The sequence below is a fragment of the Protomyctophum bolini genome, assembly GCF_963924005.1.
Source record: "Protomyctophum bolini genome assembly, chromosome: 15".
Classification (NCBI taxonomy): domain Eukaryota; kingdom Metazoa; phylum Chordata; class Actinopteri; order Myctophiformes; family Myctophidae; genus Protomyctophum; species Protomyctophum bolini.
This window is the reverse complement of record NC_137876.1, coordinates 26,611,391-26,631,526: the sequence shown is the minus strand read 5'-3', so window position 1 is coordinate 26,631,526 and position 20,136 is coordinate 26,611,391. Positions and strand designations below refer to the sequence as shown.

Below are 20,136 nucleotides of genomic sequence, written 5' to 3'. Positions count from 1 at the left end.
GTAATACACTGATCCAGGTCTACACTGAACTCTGGACACACACAGGGTTGGGATCCGGAACCGGAGGAACCGGATCAAACGTTGAGAGGAACCCGGAATCGGTTCCATCACATTTGGAACCGTTTCCGGAGTGTCAAGAGCTGGTGTGTGGACTTTCACGTCTGCTATACTTTAATTACAATACTAGAGTTCTTAAACCACTAGTAACCACTTTCATGGACCCCCCATATAATTCAAATGGAACCAAGTAATTACAGGTCCATTTGGTTCCATTTGTATACACTCTCATTATCTCGTTATTGCGAACGCAGTGATTGCGAACGCAGTGAGCACCAACTATGAGACCTAGCAAAACATGTCTATCTGTGTGCTATGCTTTAGCTATAGAACGACTGACATAGAAACATAGCTTTTTCAGAAAGTTGTCAGGATGTAGAAGACATTTTTATAATCTGATCTCAGGTCAGAATGGGTTAAGAGAGAATCTTTAAGGAACAGGAGTCGTAACGGATCCCAATACTCTCACAGACAGTCAACACAGTGGAAGTGCACACTGAAATACACACATGTTGATGCAACAAAGGGACAAACACAGACGTGAACTCACACCACACCAGGATCCACACACACACACACACACACACACACACACGTGGCTGGCCGCGCTGGTCTCCGTGGCGACAGCAGCACCTGCCTCCAGGCTGTCAGAGTGGATTAGTGACCCGCACTTTAAAAAGGCATCAGAATGGAATTAGCAAACAGCGCAGATAAATGGGATAATCTCAGCGCACGGCGTCTGGAGATCACACGCACACACACACACACACACACACGTAAACCCTCTCACACAAAGCTCCACCGTAATCAGCAAAATGACAGGGGGAGTGCACCGTGCACATCTGGTTTGCCTAGGGGTGGGGGATACACCGTTCTATGGTTACCCCTTTTCATCTTTTTTAAATTTGACATTTTATTTTACAACAAAACAATGTGGCATCAAACACACCACAAACAGGGTTTTTTGTTTTGTTGTTTCTCAATTGAAAATTAGCACTTCATTTGATTTTCTTTTTAACAAAATGGCATCAGATGGCATTTTCCAATGAAGTTTGGCCTTTGTAGATGAAAATGTACTCAGTCTGCGCTGTTGTTCGAGTGTTTCCTTAAATTGAGACCATTGAGTCATTTTTTAAGTCAACGTCAGTTACATATTAGTAGCACACATGGCTAGAGGTGATATAGCCTTATTGTTGATGAAGGATGATGAATGATGACCATAAGTTGTATCATAGAAAACTCTAAACCATGGAACATCTGGACAGAGAAGAAATAATTCTACTGCTCCACTTCTGGAGGGTGTAGACACATGGAAGATGTAGGAAAGACCCAGAATCTTTTCTATGCATTTACTGCTCTGGTTCTAAACACTACAGATCGTCATTGAACACAGTTCTGATGCCCCCTGGGATCAATTTGCACACCTAGTCAGTTGTGGAACAGGAACTATTTTTGCACTGTGCAGACACAAAATAAAACTACAGTATACAAAATGACACGCACGCACGCACACACGCAGTAAAACAGTGCTGTGTGTAGGCTGCGTTTCATTAGCTAAAACCTGGCTGGGCTGCTGCACACTTACATAACAGACCCAGAGAGTCAGTAATAAACTAAACAATGACACGTTGAGTGCTGTGCAGAACCACAACACACAGGCTCTGGTTAGAGGCACGGTTATAATCACTGTGATGCAACTTTGTAACGTCTGAGAGGAGCCGAGTGAAGATTATGAAACGCAGTGAAACACTGAGAAACAGAAAACACAGGTCGCCCGGCATTTCATCACTCAAGCCTACTAATTAATAGATTAATTGGATTGAGAATCTAATCATAATAGATTTTCTGTAGCTTGATCAGTTATGTGACAACTTCCAAGAGATTGCCATGTATTCTAGTAGTAGCCAGATGTTCTCTAATCTCTATATCCTTATCTTGTTATATTCATACTTTTGAGAACTTACTGTGTAAATAACCTAACCATGTGTAAACAAAGCTGGCAGTTCACCGTTCAGCTTGGTTAAGCTTGGTGAGAATGATTAGTAGGCTACACCCAAGAGCCCATTCAATTTGGGGGGAAAATGTTCAAGGTGTAGAACAAAAGAGGTTTGGGCAGGATTTGCACCCAAAGGAGCATGTGCTCATTTAAAAGAAAAAAGAGACACTTTGGCTTCTCCTCTGTACCGTCGTCTCACTCTCCCCTTCACTTTCCTAAACGATAAAGTGTTGTTAATTTAACTCCGAGTGTGTACACATTTTTATGATGAATTGTACACTCTCTGAGCGACAAATGGATAAATTAATACTGAGATACATGAATAGACAAGACTGAGACAAAGAATGAATAGAAAGTAAAATTAATTATGGAAGCGCAGCATAATCAGAAACCCAGTGAGGATACGTGGCGTCCCCTCTGTGCGACAGACCAGGTAGAGACAGGCAGCGAGGATGTGGGACGACTTGCGTCCGCAGGTCAGGCGTTTGGACAGAGCCATCTTGTAGAAGTTGTAGGCTGTGTCTAGACAGTGTTGGTTCATCTGCAGCCCACGACCCAATGCTTGGATACTGCGCTTTGCTGGACAGAGAGATGGAGAGAGACAGGCAGGTCAGTGTATACTGTACATACACATATAAGCGTACACACGTGCCTACACACAACATAAACACAAGTACTGTAGACGCCTGCTATTACACAGGTGTACAGACCTAACTGCAGAAACACAGGCACCATATACGTGTACGCACACTAACGCAAATACATGCAGACACAAACAAATGTTAAGTAGGTCATCTTCACACACACTCATCTGCGCGCACACACACACACACACACACACACACACACACACTTACACCAGCAGAGGTGCAGGTGTGACAGAGTTCACGACCTCACTCTTAGTCAGACGACCTCAGCTCACAAGCATTCTAATACACACAAACCCGATCTCCTCCATGAAAAATCATGTCTGGGACTGGAAGAGTGAGGTCTGAGTTCATACTTTTGTTATGTGCGGGTGTTGCACATATGCACAACGAACATTGCACATCTAGAAGCTGACAACGTGTTGCAATGTGACCAAGTTGTGAGTTTGTAGATCTGCTATTTTTGGTGCATGTTACCGGCACGCAACAAAGTATAAATCAGGCATTAGGTCAGGCAGGAGTTTCTCAAGCTTTCCTTCAACCTAAATTGTGCCTTTAAGTTTTTGTGTCACAGGTTGTTTTGTGTCCATGTTCTGTGACATCCTTTTTTCCGCCAAAATAAGACAATAGACATACAATTACAAACATCTTATTTTAAAGGCATTGATGCAGAAACATAAAAATGTATTAATGATAAATAAAATGGGTAAAAAAAAATTGACACGAGACTGCAAGGGGAGCAGATGGACAAACACAAGTCATGTTGCAGTAAAACATTTAGTGTAACATGACGAACAGACGATTATGACATTTACATGACGATTAATTGTGATCAACAATTAAAATTGTGTTTTTGTCGTTGAACACTGGAACATATACATGAATAACAGTTATATTTCCGCTTGGCTTTTAGACTTTGAAGTTGCACAGGGCAGATTTCATAACTTTAAACTTTCACAAAAACATGTGTATATTGCCAATCTACAAGCTCACAACACCATTTCCACTACTGTTGGAAAATGTATAAATCTTTTTCAACATGGAACATGGAATTTTACAACATGCTAAAATAATTGATTGTGACAGGCCTAAACATGACAGTGCATAATGTACATTAGACAAGTCTCACTAGACCAACTGGTTTACCAGAAATAATGTGGCCCAGCTAATTATTTCATACATCCTTTACTGTATCCCACATACAGAAGGTACATTAGTATATGGACAACAAAACTGAACACATAGTTCTCGTTCCGTTCTTTGAATGTTCGATTTTCCAACTTTCCTCTTTAGACTTTTTAATGAAAAACTTCTCATGTTTAAATAAATTAACTAACCAAATCTGTGTTTCACATACCTTAAACAATACACTGTTTCACTCCTTTCTAAGAAGAGACCTTGAACCATGAAAGAGCTCTTGTTCGAAAAGGAGTATGACTGTCTGTCTCCAGATTAACTATTTATCAAGGATTCAAGGATTCGGCCTGCACAAAATGATTACACAAGGATTTCCAGCTGCACCTGTAACATTTGTGATTACACACACATTTCTATCATCTGACTGTGTGTGTGCGAGCGTGTGTGTGTGTGTGTGTGTGTGTGTGTGTGTGTGTGTGTGTGTGTGTGTGTGTGTGTGCGCGCACTGCGCACGCGCACATGCAGGAAGTGTGATGGTATTTTTTTCAGTTGCCCTCCTCCACAGAGAGAATAAAGGGGACAGTCAGATACGGAACAAGTAGGATTTCAGCGTAGGCCTCAAGGACACTTCTGCAAGGCACACAACATGTTGAGCTACCGAAGTGGTGGTGGGGTAGTTTTCCAGTAAAAGGACGGTCCGTCTTTCACTTCTAGACTTCCCAGCTGCCTGCTCATGATAGTGTCATGCAGCACCCCCTCTGGTATAGTGTCTGCTGGCTCTGAATCACAGCATAAACCCCATTCTTGACCCGGCTATAGGACCTCAAGCATTACACAGGAAATGCCTACTGAACATTGAAAATTGATCACACATGTTGTGCCCGTGGCTGGTGACGAGTTAGTCTGTAACTGCTCTACCAAACACTTTGGCATTGAGCAACCCCTTGTTTAGAGCCATTATTCAAAATCTTGTTGATTAATTTGTTAATTCAACTGTACCAGATACTTTGCCAGGGAACCAAGTAATATTACAATTTTAAAGTATTTGGTTGTTAAGCTAATCAGCTATACAAGCCACAATCAAAATCATATCAACAATCATACATACCGTAGAAATTAATGTAAAAAACAGACTCATGCAGATTAACCAAGCAGGGTTTTCTGGGTGATCCCGTTTAACATCAACGAATCGACACAAACAAATTCAAATGCATTATAAATGACTAAATCGATTAGTCTTATTAACCACTTATTGGCGTGCAAAAATAGTGAAGAATCATACATATCCGATTTTAACTATCTCATTGGGTTCAAACAAATTTACCAGTTACGTTGCAAGGTTACCAGCCACCACCCTGTTTTAAGAAGGGAGAATAGAACTGTATGGCAGGTGCAGGACCAACAGTAGAAATAGAAGTCTGCACAAGACTCTGTCTCTGTCGAAACATTAATCTATAATAAAGCCTTGACTGGGATCTTTACTAAATTACATCCAGCTTTTAGTTACCGTCCACAAACTTAGTCTTAAGCAAACATTAAATTCCCATTGACAATGAATGGAGAATGTTACGCCATAGTGTCTGAGCAAATAGGCATAGGGCTGTATTTTGCGTGTCTTAAGTACCAGGTCTTATTCCCTAACTTGAGTAAACTAAAGACCTGGAGGCGTGATCAATGCCATTTGGCTATTCTGAGTGGCCAAAGAGCATTAATCACGCCTCCAGGTCTTTAGTTTACTCAAGTTAGGGAATAAGACCTGGTACTTAAGACACGCAAAATACAGCCCATAGTGTCTAATTTACGGCATGATGATGTACGATGATAAGAGTGCCCCTCACTTCATACGGTGTGATCTTTGAGGGGCGCTAGCTCCTCCTATAAACAGCTATAGTAACACAAACATCAAATGGCATTGACAATGAAGGGAGAATTTACGTCTGGAAACCCTTGGCCAACAAACCATTCTTGGTGACGTAACAAGAATGGTTCGATGGGCTCGATTCTTGGCCCTCTGCTTTTCTCCTTGTACATACTGCCATTGGGCGAACTCATTACCAATCACGGAGTCCATTTTCATTTCTATGCTGATGATACCCATGAACTATATCTTTCTGTGGCTCCAGATGATCCCTGTGCTTTAGACCCACTGTTGACCTGTCTGTCTAGCATCAAATGTTGGATGAGTGAGAACTTTCTCAAGCTAAATGAGGATAAGACAGAAGTTCTCATTATCGAATCTAGTGAGCAGAAAGAATCAATAATAAGCAGACTTGGTAACCTGACTGTAGAAAGTAACAGTACAGTAAAGAACCTGGGGGTTATTATTGATTCTGAATTGAATTTTAATTCACACATTAATCATGTTACCAAGATTGCCTTTTTTCACCTTAGAAATATTGCACGAATCAGAGCCTATTTGTCCTTGGACGATGCAAAAATGCTAATCCACGCCTTTGTTTTTTCTCGGCTTGACTACTGCAATGCACTTTTTTCAGGACTGCCTAAGAAAACAACTGACAGATTACAACTTGTCAAAAATGCAGCAGCCAGAGTTTTAACTAGAACTAAGATGAGAGAACATATTACTCCAGTTTTGGCATCACTGCACTGGCTTCCGGTTGTTTTTAGGATTGATTTTAAAATTATTTTACTTGTCTATAAAGCTCTCAATGGTCTCGCACCTTCCTACCTACATGACTGCCTGCCTAAATATGTCCCAAACCGCCCCCTAAGGTCTTCCTCTGCTGGCCTGCTCGCTTTGCCAAAACAAATGGCAACTAAAAAAAAAAGGGAAGCAGCTTTTTGCTTCTACGGGCCGTCGGCATGGAACAAGCTCCCACTGTACCTTCGTCAGGCAGCCTCTGTAGACATTTTTAAAGCTCAGCTCAAGACCCACTTCTACAACATTGCTTTTAATTGATCTTTTATTTTTATTTTTGTTCATTTATGTCCTCACTGTATTGCATTACTGCTTGTTCTTAATGTTGTTGCCTTGCTTTTCTTTTATTCTCCATTTTTCTGTAAAGCACTTTGAACTGCATTTCATGTCATGAAAGGTGCTATACAAATAAAGTTTTATTATTATTAAAGGTAGTTGGTTTAAGGTCAATAATTGATTAGAGCGCCCCTCACTTCACAGGTGTGATTTTTGAGGGGCACTAGCCCCCAGCTTTTGTCCCCACACATCTCATATTTGCCATTGTCAATTAGGCCAAATATGACGTAATTTGTGGCAACACAAACATTAAATGCCATTGACAATGAAGGGAAAATTTAAGTCATATAGGCAAATCGGCTAAACAAATTGGGTCATATGTGCCTCAAATATGACGTAAAGTTTGTCACCACACGTCTCAATATTTACCATTGACGATGAAAGGAGAAATTAGGTAAAATGTCCGCAACACAAACATTACAAATGTTTGGTAAAATGTATGTCATATGTAGACAGGCAAATCGGCTAATCAATCACATAAATTCAGTTGTTCATGTATGTATGATAAGCGCGCCCCTCACTTCACACGGTTGTGATTTTTTTTATATAAAGATAGAATAAGAACCCACTGCACGGGTATTAAACGTTTAAGTAGAGCAGTATATGTGACACTACACCAAAAGTAGAACAGCATCAGGGTTCCTACTAGATCCGTTTAATGTCCTCCTCATCATGACATTCTAGCTCAAAACTCTGAACGTATCTGGAGGCTTCATGCGGATGTAAATATCACCACATACAGTATATTATCACCACAACATGCACCACTCTAATTTAAACTATGTCTGGCTGGACAATATACTGGTGTGTGCCTGTGTGTGTGTGTGTGTGCACGAGCGTGTGCGTGTGTGTGTGTGTGTGTGGTCCTCCTCACAGCATTGCATTTTTTACTCTAAAACAGCTGGGAATCTCCACAGAAAATACAGCAGGAACTGTGAAATCACAGACACACACAGTATGGTAGACAATAACAGACACACAGCATGGTGAAACTATTTGCCCAATCATGCAGTCAGACAGACTCAAGAATAGTATTCTCACACACACACACCCCCCCCCCATTAGTCAGTGTCTGCTGCGCAGTATGAAGGGATACTCTTTCTCCCCCCCCCCACACACACACACACACACACACACACACACACACACACACACAGTGAGTCAACTAAATGATGTGTGTTGACTCCCCTCAAGCTACAATAAACAGACTTTGATCTAAAAGACATCATTGGGTGTACGTCGGTACCCATGAATAGTGTGGTTAAGACACTCACTTCCACGTCCGTCCACATGGACACCTGCAGGCCTGCACGGGGTTGAACCCCACCAGGGCCTTTTTTCTCTTTCCTACACTTTGTCCCCTTGATCAGCCGCAGCTCTCCAGCCGTCTGTCTCAAAACAATACCAAAAAGGAATGTACTGCTACTGTAGGTTCCTTAAAAGAAAATGGGCATAGGAGGGGCTCCCATTGTTTCAAAAAACAAATTGTTGGACGGACTGCACTACAGGCCATTACATCATCATGACAAAGTTTCGGGTTCGAGTCTCGCCCCTGACCAATGTCACTCTCTCAAACATGTAATTTCTATAGGAAATACTGTATATTAGGCCACCGAAGCATTAAAGGATTAGTTCACCCAAAAATGCCAATCAATTACACACACACGCCATGAAGCCTTGAATTCACTGAGATCGTTTTGTTTTTGTCACATTCCTGACTGAGACCCAAAGAGTCTCCATTGAATCACTCTGTCACTCATCAAGGAGCCTCCATTGAATCACTCTGTCACTCATCAAGGAGCCTCCATTGAATCACTCTGTCACTCATCAAGGAGCCTCCATTGAATCACTCTGTCACTCATCAAGGAGTCTCCATTGAATCACTCTGTCACTCATCAAGGAGCCTCCATTGAATCACTCTGTCACTCATCAAGGAGTCTCCATTGAATCACTCTGTCACTCATCAAGGAGCCTCCATTGAATCACTCTGTCACTCATCAAGGAGTCTCCATTGAATCACTCTGTCACTCATCAAGGAGTCTCCATTGAATCACTCTGTCACTCATCAAGGAGCCTCCATTGAATCACTCTGTCACTCATCAAGGAGTCTCCATTGAATCACTCTGTCACTCATCAAGGAGCCTCCATTGAATCACTCTGTCACTCATCAAGGAGCCTCCATTGAATCACTCTGTCACTCATCAAGGAGTCTCCATTGAATCACTCTGTCACTCATCAAGGAGCCTCCATTGAATCACTCTGTCACTCATCAAGGAGTCTCCATTGAATCACTCTGTCACTCATCAAGGAGTCTCCATTGAATCACTCCGTCACTCATCAAGGAGTCTCCATTGAATCACTCTGTCACTCATCAAGGAGTCTCCATTGAATCACTCTGTCACTCATCAAGGAGTCTCCATTGAATCACTCTGTCACTCATCAAGGAGCCTCCATTGAATGACTCTGTCACTCATCAAGGAGCCTCCATTGAATCACTCTGTCACTCATCAAATTATTGGCTTATGAATACGACAAAATGAAAAGCCAGGCGTTGGGAGGGGCTAGTGCCCCTCAAAAATAAATGAATCTCCGGTTTCTTTTCCCAGATAGGTGAAAACAAGCTATATTCATCTACCGATGACTAAAGAACGGAAGATGGCGGTTACAATTTTTTTTATCAGGTAGTTGGAAGAGACCCTCGTGACAGATTTTGTTTACATCGTGTCAACATCATGGATTCCGTGGGTCTTCGAGATAAGGTAAAAAAAAACGCTAGCGGTGGCACTGTGACAGATGATTTAATTAATGAATACCTGGCATTTGACGCGTTAACAAAAGCATGTTGTAGATGGCATTGGTAAAACAACTCATCGTCCGCCATTACCCTGAACCTGAGCTGCTCTTAATTTAGGTTTATTTGGGGGGGGATTTATGCAGTGAATTATGCAACATGTTGTGTCTGCCCCAATAATTTGACATCCATTTAGCATTAGTGCGAATGAGAATAAATCGACTTGACGTGTGGTCATATGAAAAATCGATAGTTTCACTTTTGTTAATGAACCAAAATCAAAGAAACATCATGATATGACACAGAAAGAAGGGGAGGCTTTCAAGTTAACAACAAGTTAGAACTTTCATGCAGACATCCGTTTCGTTATACAATCACAGATCAATCTTAATAAAAGGATTTAAAAACCACCAGCTGGGCTTTGTGATTAAAAGCTGTGATCTTTACAAAGCGTTACAATTTTGCTTTGTTTAGTATCAAACTTGGGACATGTATAAATCATAGTCTTTGACTCTTTGAATAAAATATGTTTAGCAGATAATGGCTTAAAGACGGGTCTATAGGCCTACAGGCCATTTGGACAAACCTTATCTATCTGTGATACAAAGCATTCATGGATATCAGCACTGCACAAAGGGTACTGGTGCCCCCTGCTGTTGACTCACCATTCGCCAGTGTCTGGGCTCTGGACTCCCTTCCAGAACCTGTGTAATATCCCTCACCAAACGTAGGATTCTTGCCGCCGTCTGGGGACAAGGAAGGGAAGGGTATTAACATATTTAACAAAAATCAAAGGAGAAAAAAAAAAAATGTTACAGGTTACATTCATTGTGTCCAAAAGGACTATACCTGTGTCAATAGGTATCATTGTCCTTTTACAACTTAACATTGTGTGTTTAACAAGTCATGAACAGTTCATATATCAATCAATCCATTGTTTTTGCTTTGTTATTGTTCTTTTGTTCACGACTTGTGTGAGTATGCATGTGATCATCCACATGTGCCTATGGAAAAAATAAGTACATTCTTGGCTATTGAAAATGGTGTGTTAAGGTATATACTCTCACATACTGTATGTTATCGGTTTTAGTTATATTTTCACACAGATTTATTTTCCGAGGCTATACTTGCAATATATCTCTTGTTTTTCTCATCTTTGGTGGACGCTTTGCTGAAATGTAGATTTTGTGTGTGCGCCTTGTATGCCATGTGTTGCTTTTCTGCGGGGGATGTGCGTGTGGTGGCAATGAGCACAATATGAGAGAAATGGCAGACAGAAGAATCAAATCTCCAGGTCAGCACCATGGCATTGGTCATGATCACAGACCCAGTTACCCCAAGCACTCTGGGCCACTTGCCTGGTGTTGACAGTCATTTGACTTTTTAGTGACTGCTTGACAAGGACACCCTCCATATCCATATTAGTTGATGTTATCTTTGCCCGGTATTGACAATCAGAGAACTTGGAGGCCAGTCTGATATCATAGATCACCATATTTGGACAATACAGACATGGAACTCCGGGCATGGCTGACATCATAATGGCATCACATTGACAACACAACGAGCGTCAAACCAGACTTAAAACCTGGCCCACAGACTGCAAGAAGCAGTAAGTACTGTTTACATATTGAGTGTGCCATCTCTTATGAAGTTTACACAGCCTTTACAAAATTAAATTAAACTAATCTCAATCAAGTAATAGGGTTCAAATAGATGATGGATGAAGGTTCAAGGAGGTTCAAAGACATTGTAGATAACGAAGAAGAAACGTACAAGCTGTGGAAAATCCGTAAAACAATCATGCAGTTGTGCCACGACAGGGGATATCTGGTGACCCAGGATGAACTGGACCAGACTCTTGATGAATTTAAGAGTCAATTTGGAGACAAGCCTAACGAGGGTCGCCCCAGACGGCAAGATCTCACGGTGCTAGTTGCACACAATGATGACCCCACTGACCAGATGTTTGTTTTCTTTCCAGAGGAAATCAAGATTGGCATCAAACACATCAAGATAAATTGCCAGAGGATGCAGGAGGAGAACATCACACGTGCCATCATTGTTACCGAGAAGGGCATGACGCCGTCGGCCAAAGAGGCTCTGGTTGACATGGCACCCAAATACATCCTGGAACACTTCCTACAGGAAGAGCTGCTCATCAACATCACGGAGCACGAGCTCGTTCCAGAACACATTGTCATGACCAAAGAGGAAGTGACTGAACTGCTGGCACGATACAAACTCAAGGAGAGTCAGCTACCTAGAATCCAGAGAGTGGACCCTGTGGCTCGCTACTTTGGCCTGAAAAGGGGACAGGTAGTTAAAATCATCAGACCTAGTGAGACGGCTGGGCGGTATATTACATACCGACTGGTACAGTGACAGCAAGTTCTTTGTGTTCATAGTCAAGGAAACTTGGTACCATAATTACCATGTGGGTGCGATCGTAGTGAAGATGAATATTCTGTGACTACTTCAAAAAGGTAAGCAAATACCAAAATAGCCTGGCAGTGCAAATGCAGCCAGAAATAAATCTGGCAGTAAATGAGTTAATCCAATGGTGCGTTATACAATTTTGCAGATACATTCATTGTTAGGGAACATTTACTGAGTTTCATGAATCAATCAACATTTAGGCGGCTAAAACTCCCTAATAAGACACTTTATAGATGACTGACCCAAGATTCACATGGTAGCCATGCCCTTATTAGACCATGCTTTTTTTGTTTTCACAATCTATGCAGTATCATAGACAACACTGCACTCTAGTGGAAGGACAGAGAATCTTCAAACACAAAGGCCCTCTTAAGCCCTCTCTGGTCAGAGTCGTGTTCATGCTCAGTGCAATTAATGTGTTAGTCTGAAGGTCGGAGCTAATCATGAAGTCATGTTGTGAATACAGATAAGTGGCTTTGGGGGCAGATACCCGTGTTGTGCACGTGCATATTAGCAAAAAGCATTCACTTGTTGACTCTATCAGCTTGACATGTCACATGTTGGAGACTGGTTTGTGACCTGTGTTTGTTGTAATGTGTCATTCTCTTTCTCACTCCCATTACCACATAAACCCTAAATACTTAGTCCCCCTACACACTGCACGTCACGATATTTGCTCTGTTTATGCTGTCGGGGAGCTTTTTTGGCGCTCACCGACAAAATCCCAGATGTGACGCAAGATTGGGCTTTGATCGCCAAGGTTTTGCTCGATGTGTGTCCAAGGCTCTGCCAGAAGATCCAGTGGCGATAAGAGATAAGCTCACCGATGACTTCCTGGCTGAATATCTAGCAGGTTTGATATTTGGCTCTTTCGCCGAATGGACATCATACAGTATGAACAGGGTTGCGATGGAACCCAGAAAAGGTATGAGAGCACAGGACAGCTGTGCTCACAGACAGAAAGTCTGTATGTGGACTGTATCAATTAGATGATAATATATTCCTTGGGTAAATCCAGGTGTCATACATATTGGTAGCTAGCTATATTAGCCTAATATTGCTGTTAAATAGTCTATAAAACCAAGTAACCAACGCATCGCACTTGAATAATGTTGATAAAACCACATCGGAATCAACGTTACAGCGCAAACTTCTGGAACTTGTGCGCTGTGTGTATGTCTGTGTTTGTGTGTGTGTGTGTGTGTGTGTGTGTGTGTGTGTATGCGTCCTGTGACGGACTCGCGCTTGTATCACGGTATCCTGCACATACGTGAGACGTCAAAATGAATTTAAATAAAAAACAAATATAGCCTATATGTATCGGGTATGTATCGCATCTTGGTTAACTCTTGCAGTGTGTGAGATCCCTAGTCGGCTATCAATTGTTTAGTGTGAAAGCCACAAAGATATAATGATAGCCGATTTACAAAAAAAAAATGACTTGTGTATTGTGTGATGACTCGCCCACCGCAAGACAACGTACAGTAACGTCCATTTAGTATGTTTGTAGATCTGCTATATTAGCCAAATGTTTGCCCCAGAATAGACACTAGGACCAGGTGATTCAATCTAATTTATACTCTCTATGACAGTGCGTGCCACTTGCCTATAAGAGACGATCTACAAGCTCACAAAGCATCACATCTTGTAGATCAGCTCCAGTCGGCAAATACCACCATTGTACGACAGAGTATGACTTAAGCTTCAGTCTTTAAGTTCTCTGTCTCCTTCAGTTTCCACTGTATGCTCTATTACAAAAGCCATTAAGAAAAAAAATACCCCATCATAATGTAAATGTTATGAATGGAGAAAAAGTGCCTCAAGGCTCGAATCGTGCAATTAACAAGAACGTCAGCTCAGCTTATCTGCTTCATGGAAGATTTAGTAGATCCTTCAGAGAGCCATTATGTTCTTGTTCATTCTCTGAGTTCCGGGTCTCTGTTTAATAACGGAGTCAAGGCAGTCTGCCAGCATTCTGTCCAAGCAATTGGTTACCAAATGGACTAAAATCCTTATGGAATAAATCTGTGTAACTTGTCATCCTTGGAGAATTTAAATACCGGTACACTTTATTATGGCCGTCGGACCTCATTTTGAACACAATGTGTTATGCTATATTCTGCTTCTGTTTTCGTGTGTGACAAAAGTAGAGCATCAAGACTTGACTAGTCAGAAAATACATTTCGACCTAGATTCTAAGCCAGGATGTTACATTTATGTGATCAGCACCATTGGTGCTAAACTAAATATTACTCAACTCAAGTACTTAAACCATTTCGAGGCACTTCTGTAGGCTACTTGAGTATTTCCATTTCTTGGTATACTTTATATAGCCACTCGGAGGCACTCCAAATGCTTTTTACTCAACTACAATCATTTTGTAGGTTTAGTTACTAGCAAATTAATTGAGAGGTTAAGCTACCCAGCAGCACATAAAGTAATACAAATAAGCCCTGCACACTCACCAGCAGCAACATTATAAACAAAACTATCTATGGATTACTAATTACAATCAATAATATGATTGTGAAATGGGCCATTCTGCATGTGTTCTCCTCAAGTAATGTTTTTTTTATTGTGTTAAGGACAATATCAGGGACCAGCCAGGGAACCCTTGCTATACTGGATTCCATACGCTGGACTCTGCTGGCACGTACGTACAGTGAGTATATCTCTGTTTTTGTCTCGCTCTCTCCACCCACTGATTACAGTCTACGCTTAATCACAAATACCATAAAAGCATGTAGCCTATAACCTGTGATCATCAGTCACTCACCATCTCTGGAGACAAACTGTCCTACAGCCTGAGATGCCCCGCCTCCACCTGACTCCATAAACTGAACCTCGGACACGATGATATTGTCCTCCAGGACAGAGCCGCAGCCCATACAGACGGCATCTCCCCTGGATTGGTCCACATCGATGTCTGAACTCCCACAGTTCTTACACAGCCTCATGGTGATGCCTTGGACAGCTGCTGACCCTCAGTCACACCACAGAGCCTGAGGGGAAACATCAATGAATCAATGGCAAAGGTCTGCACAGGTGCCACACAAGGGTGTTCCGAATGTCAAGGGCCTGACTAGGGCTGGCCAGTAGATATTGTCTGGGATGTTGGATATTGAAATATCATGTGTGATATGGAATATCTGTTGTCTTTCCCTGGTTTTTAATCAAGTAAGCCATATTTTATACTACAGAAATTGTCAGAAATCGTAGGGGAAAATCACACGGAAGTGGGGGGCGCTCTTATCATCATACATCACTCAGCTCAGCTAATCAAATCATCGCTATGGGGTACACACACACAAAGCTGGGTATAGGAGGGGCTAGCACCCCTCAAAAACCCAGATGAAATAACTGATCTACAAGCTCACAAAGAAGAAAGCAATGCAACATATTGTGAGCTTGTAGATCAGCTGCTTTTTCCATATGACTTTTCTTTATTAAACATTAAAATGAAAATGTCTATTGTGTAAAAACACACATGTTTGGTCAGAAATAGTGATATTTGATTTTTACACATTACCCCCCCCCCCCCCCCCAGCTTTAGGTAGGTCTAACAAACATGGGTCCTCATAGTCATAGATTCAAATGCAGAGGTCTGGCTTGAGAATTCCCCACCCCAAGATTGAATGCAATTTAATATGCATCTCCTGTCTCCAAAAATAATCGTAATAAACGTTGAGGCTCAAGTAATATACAACACGCTATCATGGGAGGAAGCACACAATTCAGGCATATCATCTCTGTCGGTTGGAAACAATGTGTCCTACATATGTCCAAAACAGTTACTTTTTCTGGATAAGACCCGTGTGAACTGAGCAGTGCAACTATACGTACTGTACTGTAGTACAGTAAGTACACGTACTACTCGTACTGAAGTAGCACTGTAACCATACTGGTACTTACTGTAATGTACTATCTCTGTGAACTGTACTATACCATACTGTAGTATTCGTACTGTACTACCACACACACACACACACACACACACACACACACACACACACACACACACACACACACACACACACACACACACACACACACACACACACACACACACACACACACACACACACACACACGTTGGAGCGGTTAGGCACCACTCAAAAACACACATGCAGAGTGAAGTGAGCGGTGCCTACTCAGGTGTTGAAGTAACTTCAAGTAAGTGGTGCAGGTATAGCAGTGGGCCGCCAAACGCAATCCAACGTGAGTGAAAGTGTTCTGTCATAGCTGGTATGGTACACTGATATTCCATATCAGTGTACCATCTCTGATGTCATTAGTATGACATCAGAGATGTCAGCCATATAGCCTAAGATTTAGGCCCAATCCCAATTCCTCCCTTCGTCCTGGCCCTTAGCCCTTGCCCTTGCTTATGCGCGTTCACGTGAGGGGGAAGGGTTATCTCAATTGTCTGTGGAGTGAGGGGTAGGGCCGAGGGCGAGGGGTAGAATCCCCTTCGTTTGAAGGGATGTCTCGACGGGACTTAAAACGGAGCAACATCACTGAGGGCTGAAAGGCGGACGAGGTAAGAAGCCTTTTATGTCCTTTATTATGGAAAAATATTATAATAACCAATATTATTTGAATGTATTAACAATCTGCATCGCCAAAAATATCGCAATCTCTAGCAAAGGTTAACGTTACCTCACGTGAACTAACGATATGATACGGCGTTGCATTCATACAACGTTACCCATTCATTTGGCGCCGCATCGGCGCAATATTCTATATATATATATATTCTATATATATAAATTGGGGGTCCTAGAGACAGAAATGTCATCAAAGTTTGGGGACCACTGGCCTGTAGTGAGCTTGCAGATCAGCTATTTTCTGAGAACAGGTTGTATATCAATATCTACAAGGGACGTTCAATATTTAGGGACGTTCCAATTCCTAGGGGGATGATTTATCTCCCTACCCCTTGGGGTAGGGGAAGGGGCAAGGTCTGAGGGGTAGGGTTAAAAAACGAATTGGGATTGGGCCTTAGACTCTCGTAGATGTATTTATCAATTCTGACATCACTCTCTACGAGAGTCTAAGCCTTCATTACCCATGGTGGGTGTTCAATTCTTTGCCTGCAGACCTAGAATTGCAGATTCCGAGACAGAGTGGATCAAACCCCTTTTTTCATTGAAAACAACGCATCTACGGGTTTTAAACGCAGATCGCAAGTCAACCTGAGAAGTGGGGGAGAAATGTAAGCACCTTAGATTTTGCATGTGTACATGTTAAGCAATTCTAGGTCTGCGGGCTAAGAAATTTAACACCCATGGGTAATGAAGGCTTAGACTCTCATAGAGTGATGTCAGAATCTACAAGAGTCTACATCTTAGGCTAGTATGTGGCCATATATTTACTATAAAATTGTACATTTTTGTCATCAATATTGGCCAGCAACACCTCATTTGACCTCAAACCCTTAGATCTCCATATAGCCTATGGATATATGTCAGAACCTGTTCTGACAATCCATATGTTGGTCCTTCCCCATCCATCCTTCCTCTTCCTCTCCCTTTTGACTTATACCTGTCCATTCAAACTCTAGACGGGCCTGCCACAAAGTTATTAATAGTGCAGCCACGTCCGGCAGCCGGCAAAGTTTCGCAGCTGGCTTTCATGTTTCGCAGTGAGCTTCGTCAAGTGCCATATTATAGCTCATGGCGAAACGCATCGTGCTAATAAAAAGTTTTTTAAGTCTATGTCTGCTAACTAGACTTGCACCTCCCACCGGGTTTTTGGATGCGCAGGAGTCCCTTTTTTGTATCACTAATATATGTATTGTATATGTAATATGTATGTAAATGTGCAAATGAATGTAAGAATGTAATGAATGATGACATCCTGTGAACAGATGCACAACACACTGATGGCCACGATTGATGACTGACACAAAGCAGTAGGCTACAAACAACTTTTCTAACTTCAACTCAACTAGTTGAACAAGTTCCTCACCCAGGAGTAATCCAGACAACAGTCTTGTCAAAACCTGACTATTGTAACTCCCTCCTTACTGGCCTACCGGCATGTGCACTTAAGCCCCTCCAACTGATCCAAAATGCCGCAGCTCGCTTGGTCTTCAACCAGCCAAAATTCTCACACGTCTCCCCCCTTCTCCGCTCCCTCCATTGGCTCCTGGTCGCTGCCCGCACAGAATACAAAACTCTGATGCTGGCATTCAAAGCAACCAAAGGCATGGCTCCCCCATATCTCACAAGTATGATCGTACCCTACAAAACCTCCCGCACACTCAGATCAGCCAACGCAGGGAAGCTGGAGGTACCTTCACTAAAAACGTCGGGACAACGCTCCACACGTCCCAAACTCTTCTCCCTTCTGGCTCCAAAACTATGGAATGCACTTCCCATCACAGTCAGAACTGCAGCCTCACTCCCAATCTTCCGCCGTAGTCTGAAAACCCACCTCTTCAGACTCCACCATGGCCCGTAGCACTTGCCCTAGCCTAGCCCCTTAGATAGCACATTATGTAGACTTAAATAGTATTTTAGACAGACTTATAGCTCGTTAAGTAGACAGCACTAGAAATGCATTTTATGTAGTCATAGCACTTTATAGTACACATGTACATTGTATAATATATATAAATATAGTATAGTATGTATAGTTGACAGATACTCCACTGTTACGTTCTTAGTTTATACATGGTTCATGATAACTACTTTTTATATACCGGGTATGTGATGTATGCCATGCTTTTGTTTTTGCTTAAATGTAAGTCACTCTGGATCAAGAGCATCTGCTAAATGCCTAAAGTGTAAATTGTACAGGTGTAAAATAATTGGCGAAATATTGCGGTTTACATAAATAAGAAGAATTTAAAAAGATACATATATTTATATTATTTTTGTTATTTTCTTTACTGGAGGATAATAGGGAAACGTCAGTGTGTACAAATCAAACTCAGACCTGGAGTCCAATGCGATCACTCATGGCTTGCAAGTTGCAACAGTGAGACAGACAGTTCACCGGCTGACTAGTATTTATCACTCCACTTCTTCTCAGCTAGCTAGCTACGTGGCAACGCTCTGCACTGCAGCCCACCGGCACAGAATATAAGCCCAGTAGCCCACTAGACTTTTACCAGCTAACACAAGACTCAAATACTGAGAGCTATTGTGAACATGCAGTTTCTGGTGAACTCAGCTGTAAACTGAACTAAAGGTTACGGGAGAAAGAAAATATAAAGCAGCAGCAAACCTGTTTGGGGTTGTTGCACATAGAGAGTTGTAGAGTTGTAGTAGACCCACACGGTTGATGATAGCTGACCCGGCAAGATCGAGCTAAAGCTATAGCAGTGGTACATCAGAATTGGTGACCTACTGAATAATGCTTTTGACACCAGACCATTGCTGTAGACAGAGGTCGCTGTTGGGCAATTGCCTTGCAAAGTCATTTAAAAGGGGTTTGTTTTCAGTTTATGAAAACGACTACTTTATTAATTGTATGAGCCACCTCAACTTGCTAGCACGACTAATTAAGAAACATTTGAATTCTACCGATTTAACGAATATAGATAATGATCTGATTCAATGCTTTGTATCGATTGAACAGAAATGACACAACTGTGACCTCTAGCGTCACATAAATGTATTGGTAACCGAATTCTGTGTAGCTACTAGCCGGTGACAGTTATCCACACTGATTTGACACTGGCAGGGCTGATGCAATTAGCCATGTCTGAATGAAACAACCAGCTAAATCGACTGTATTCCACAGCTTGACTGATACGATTGACGTTAGTACCTGCCTCCTGTACGTACCAAGGATACAAATCCACACCGTGGTGACCACGCTTTCTTGCCGGCACCTTGGCTTGGACTGGACCGCGTGTCAGCTTCTTCTCACAAACCCAGTCCAACTCTTTCTTATAGCAATGCTATTTTTGAATGTATTATTCATTGAGCCTATGAGTTATTTATGTACAGCACATACCTAGTAAAGGAGGGTAGTTCAACAAACACTATGTGCAAGACAACACAACACACACACGCCCTACACGTGGGTTCAGATCCTGCTCGATACTCGTCGGGCGATACCA

General features: G+C 42.0%; 2 protein-coding genes across 3 annotated transcripts in view; one reads left to right on the top strand and one right to left on the bottom strand.

The window, feature by feature from the left end:
- The window catches only part of brf1a (BRF1 general transcription factor IIIB subunit a), a 111,385-nt gene extending 91,417 nt beyond the window's left edge, over window positions 1–19,968 (bottom strand). Inside the window, exons 1-4 of one of the 2 annotated variants that reach the window (XM_080783687.1) lie at window positions 19,859–19,968; window positions 14,839–15,064; window positions 10,289–10,369; window positions 2,459–2,632 (exon numbers count right to left, since the gene is read on the bottom strand). In XM_080783687.1, the coding sequence (XP_080639813.1) occupies window positions 2,459–2,632; window positions 10,289–10,369; window positions 14,839–15,019 (436 nt within the window). In that variant the 5' untranslated portion in view covers window positions 15,020–15,064; window positions 19,859–19,968. Of the gene's footprint in view, window positions 1–2,458; window positions 2,633–10,288; window positions 10,370–14,838; window positions 15,065–19,295; window positions 19,365–19,858 lie in introns of those variants that run through there. The other variant, XM_080783688.1, reaches the window with a different exon arrangement.
- Window positions 11,655–12,008, top strand: LOC308329410 (DNA-directed RNA polymerases I, II, and III subunit RPABC1-like; the record flags this gene model as incomplete). The annotated part of the gene is made up of 1 exon (XM_080783693.1): window positions 11,655–12,008. The coding sequence occupies one exon, from the start codon at window positions 11,655–11,657 to the stop codon at window positions 12,006–12,008; it is 354 nt and encodes a 117-aa protein (XP_080639819.1).
- Window positions 19,969–20,136: the final 168 nt, after the last annotated feature.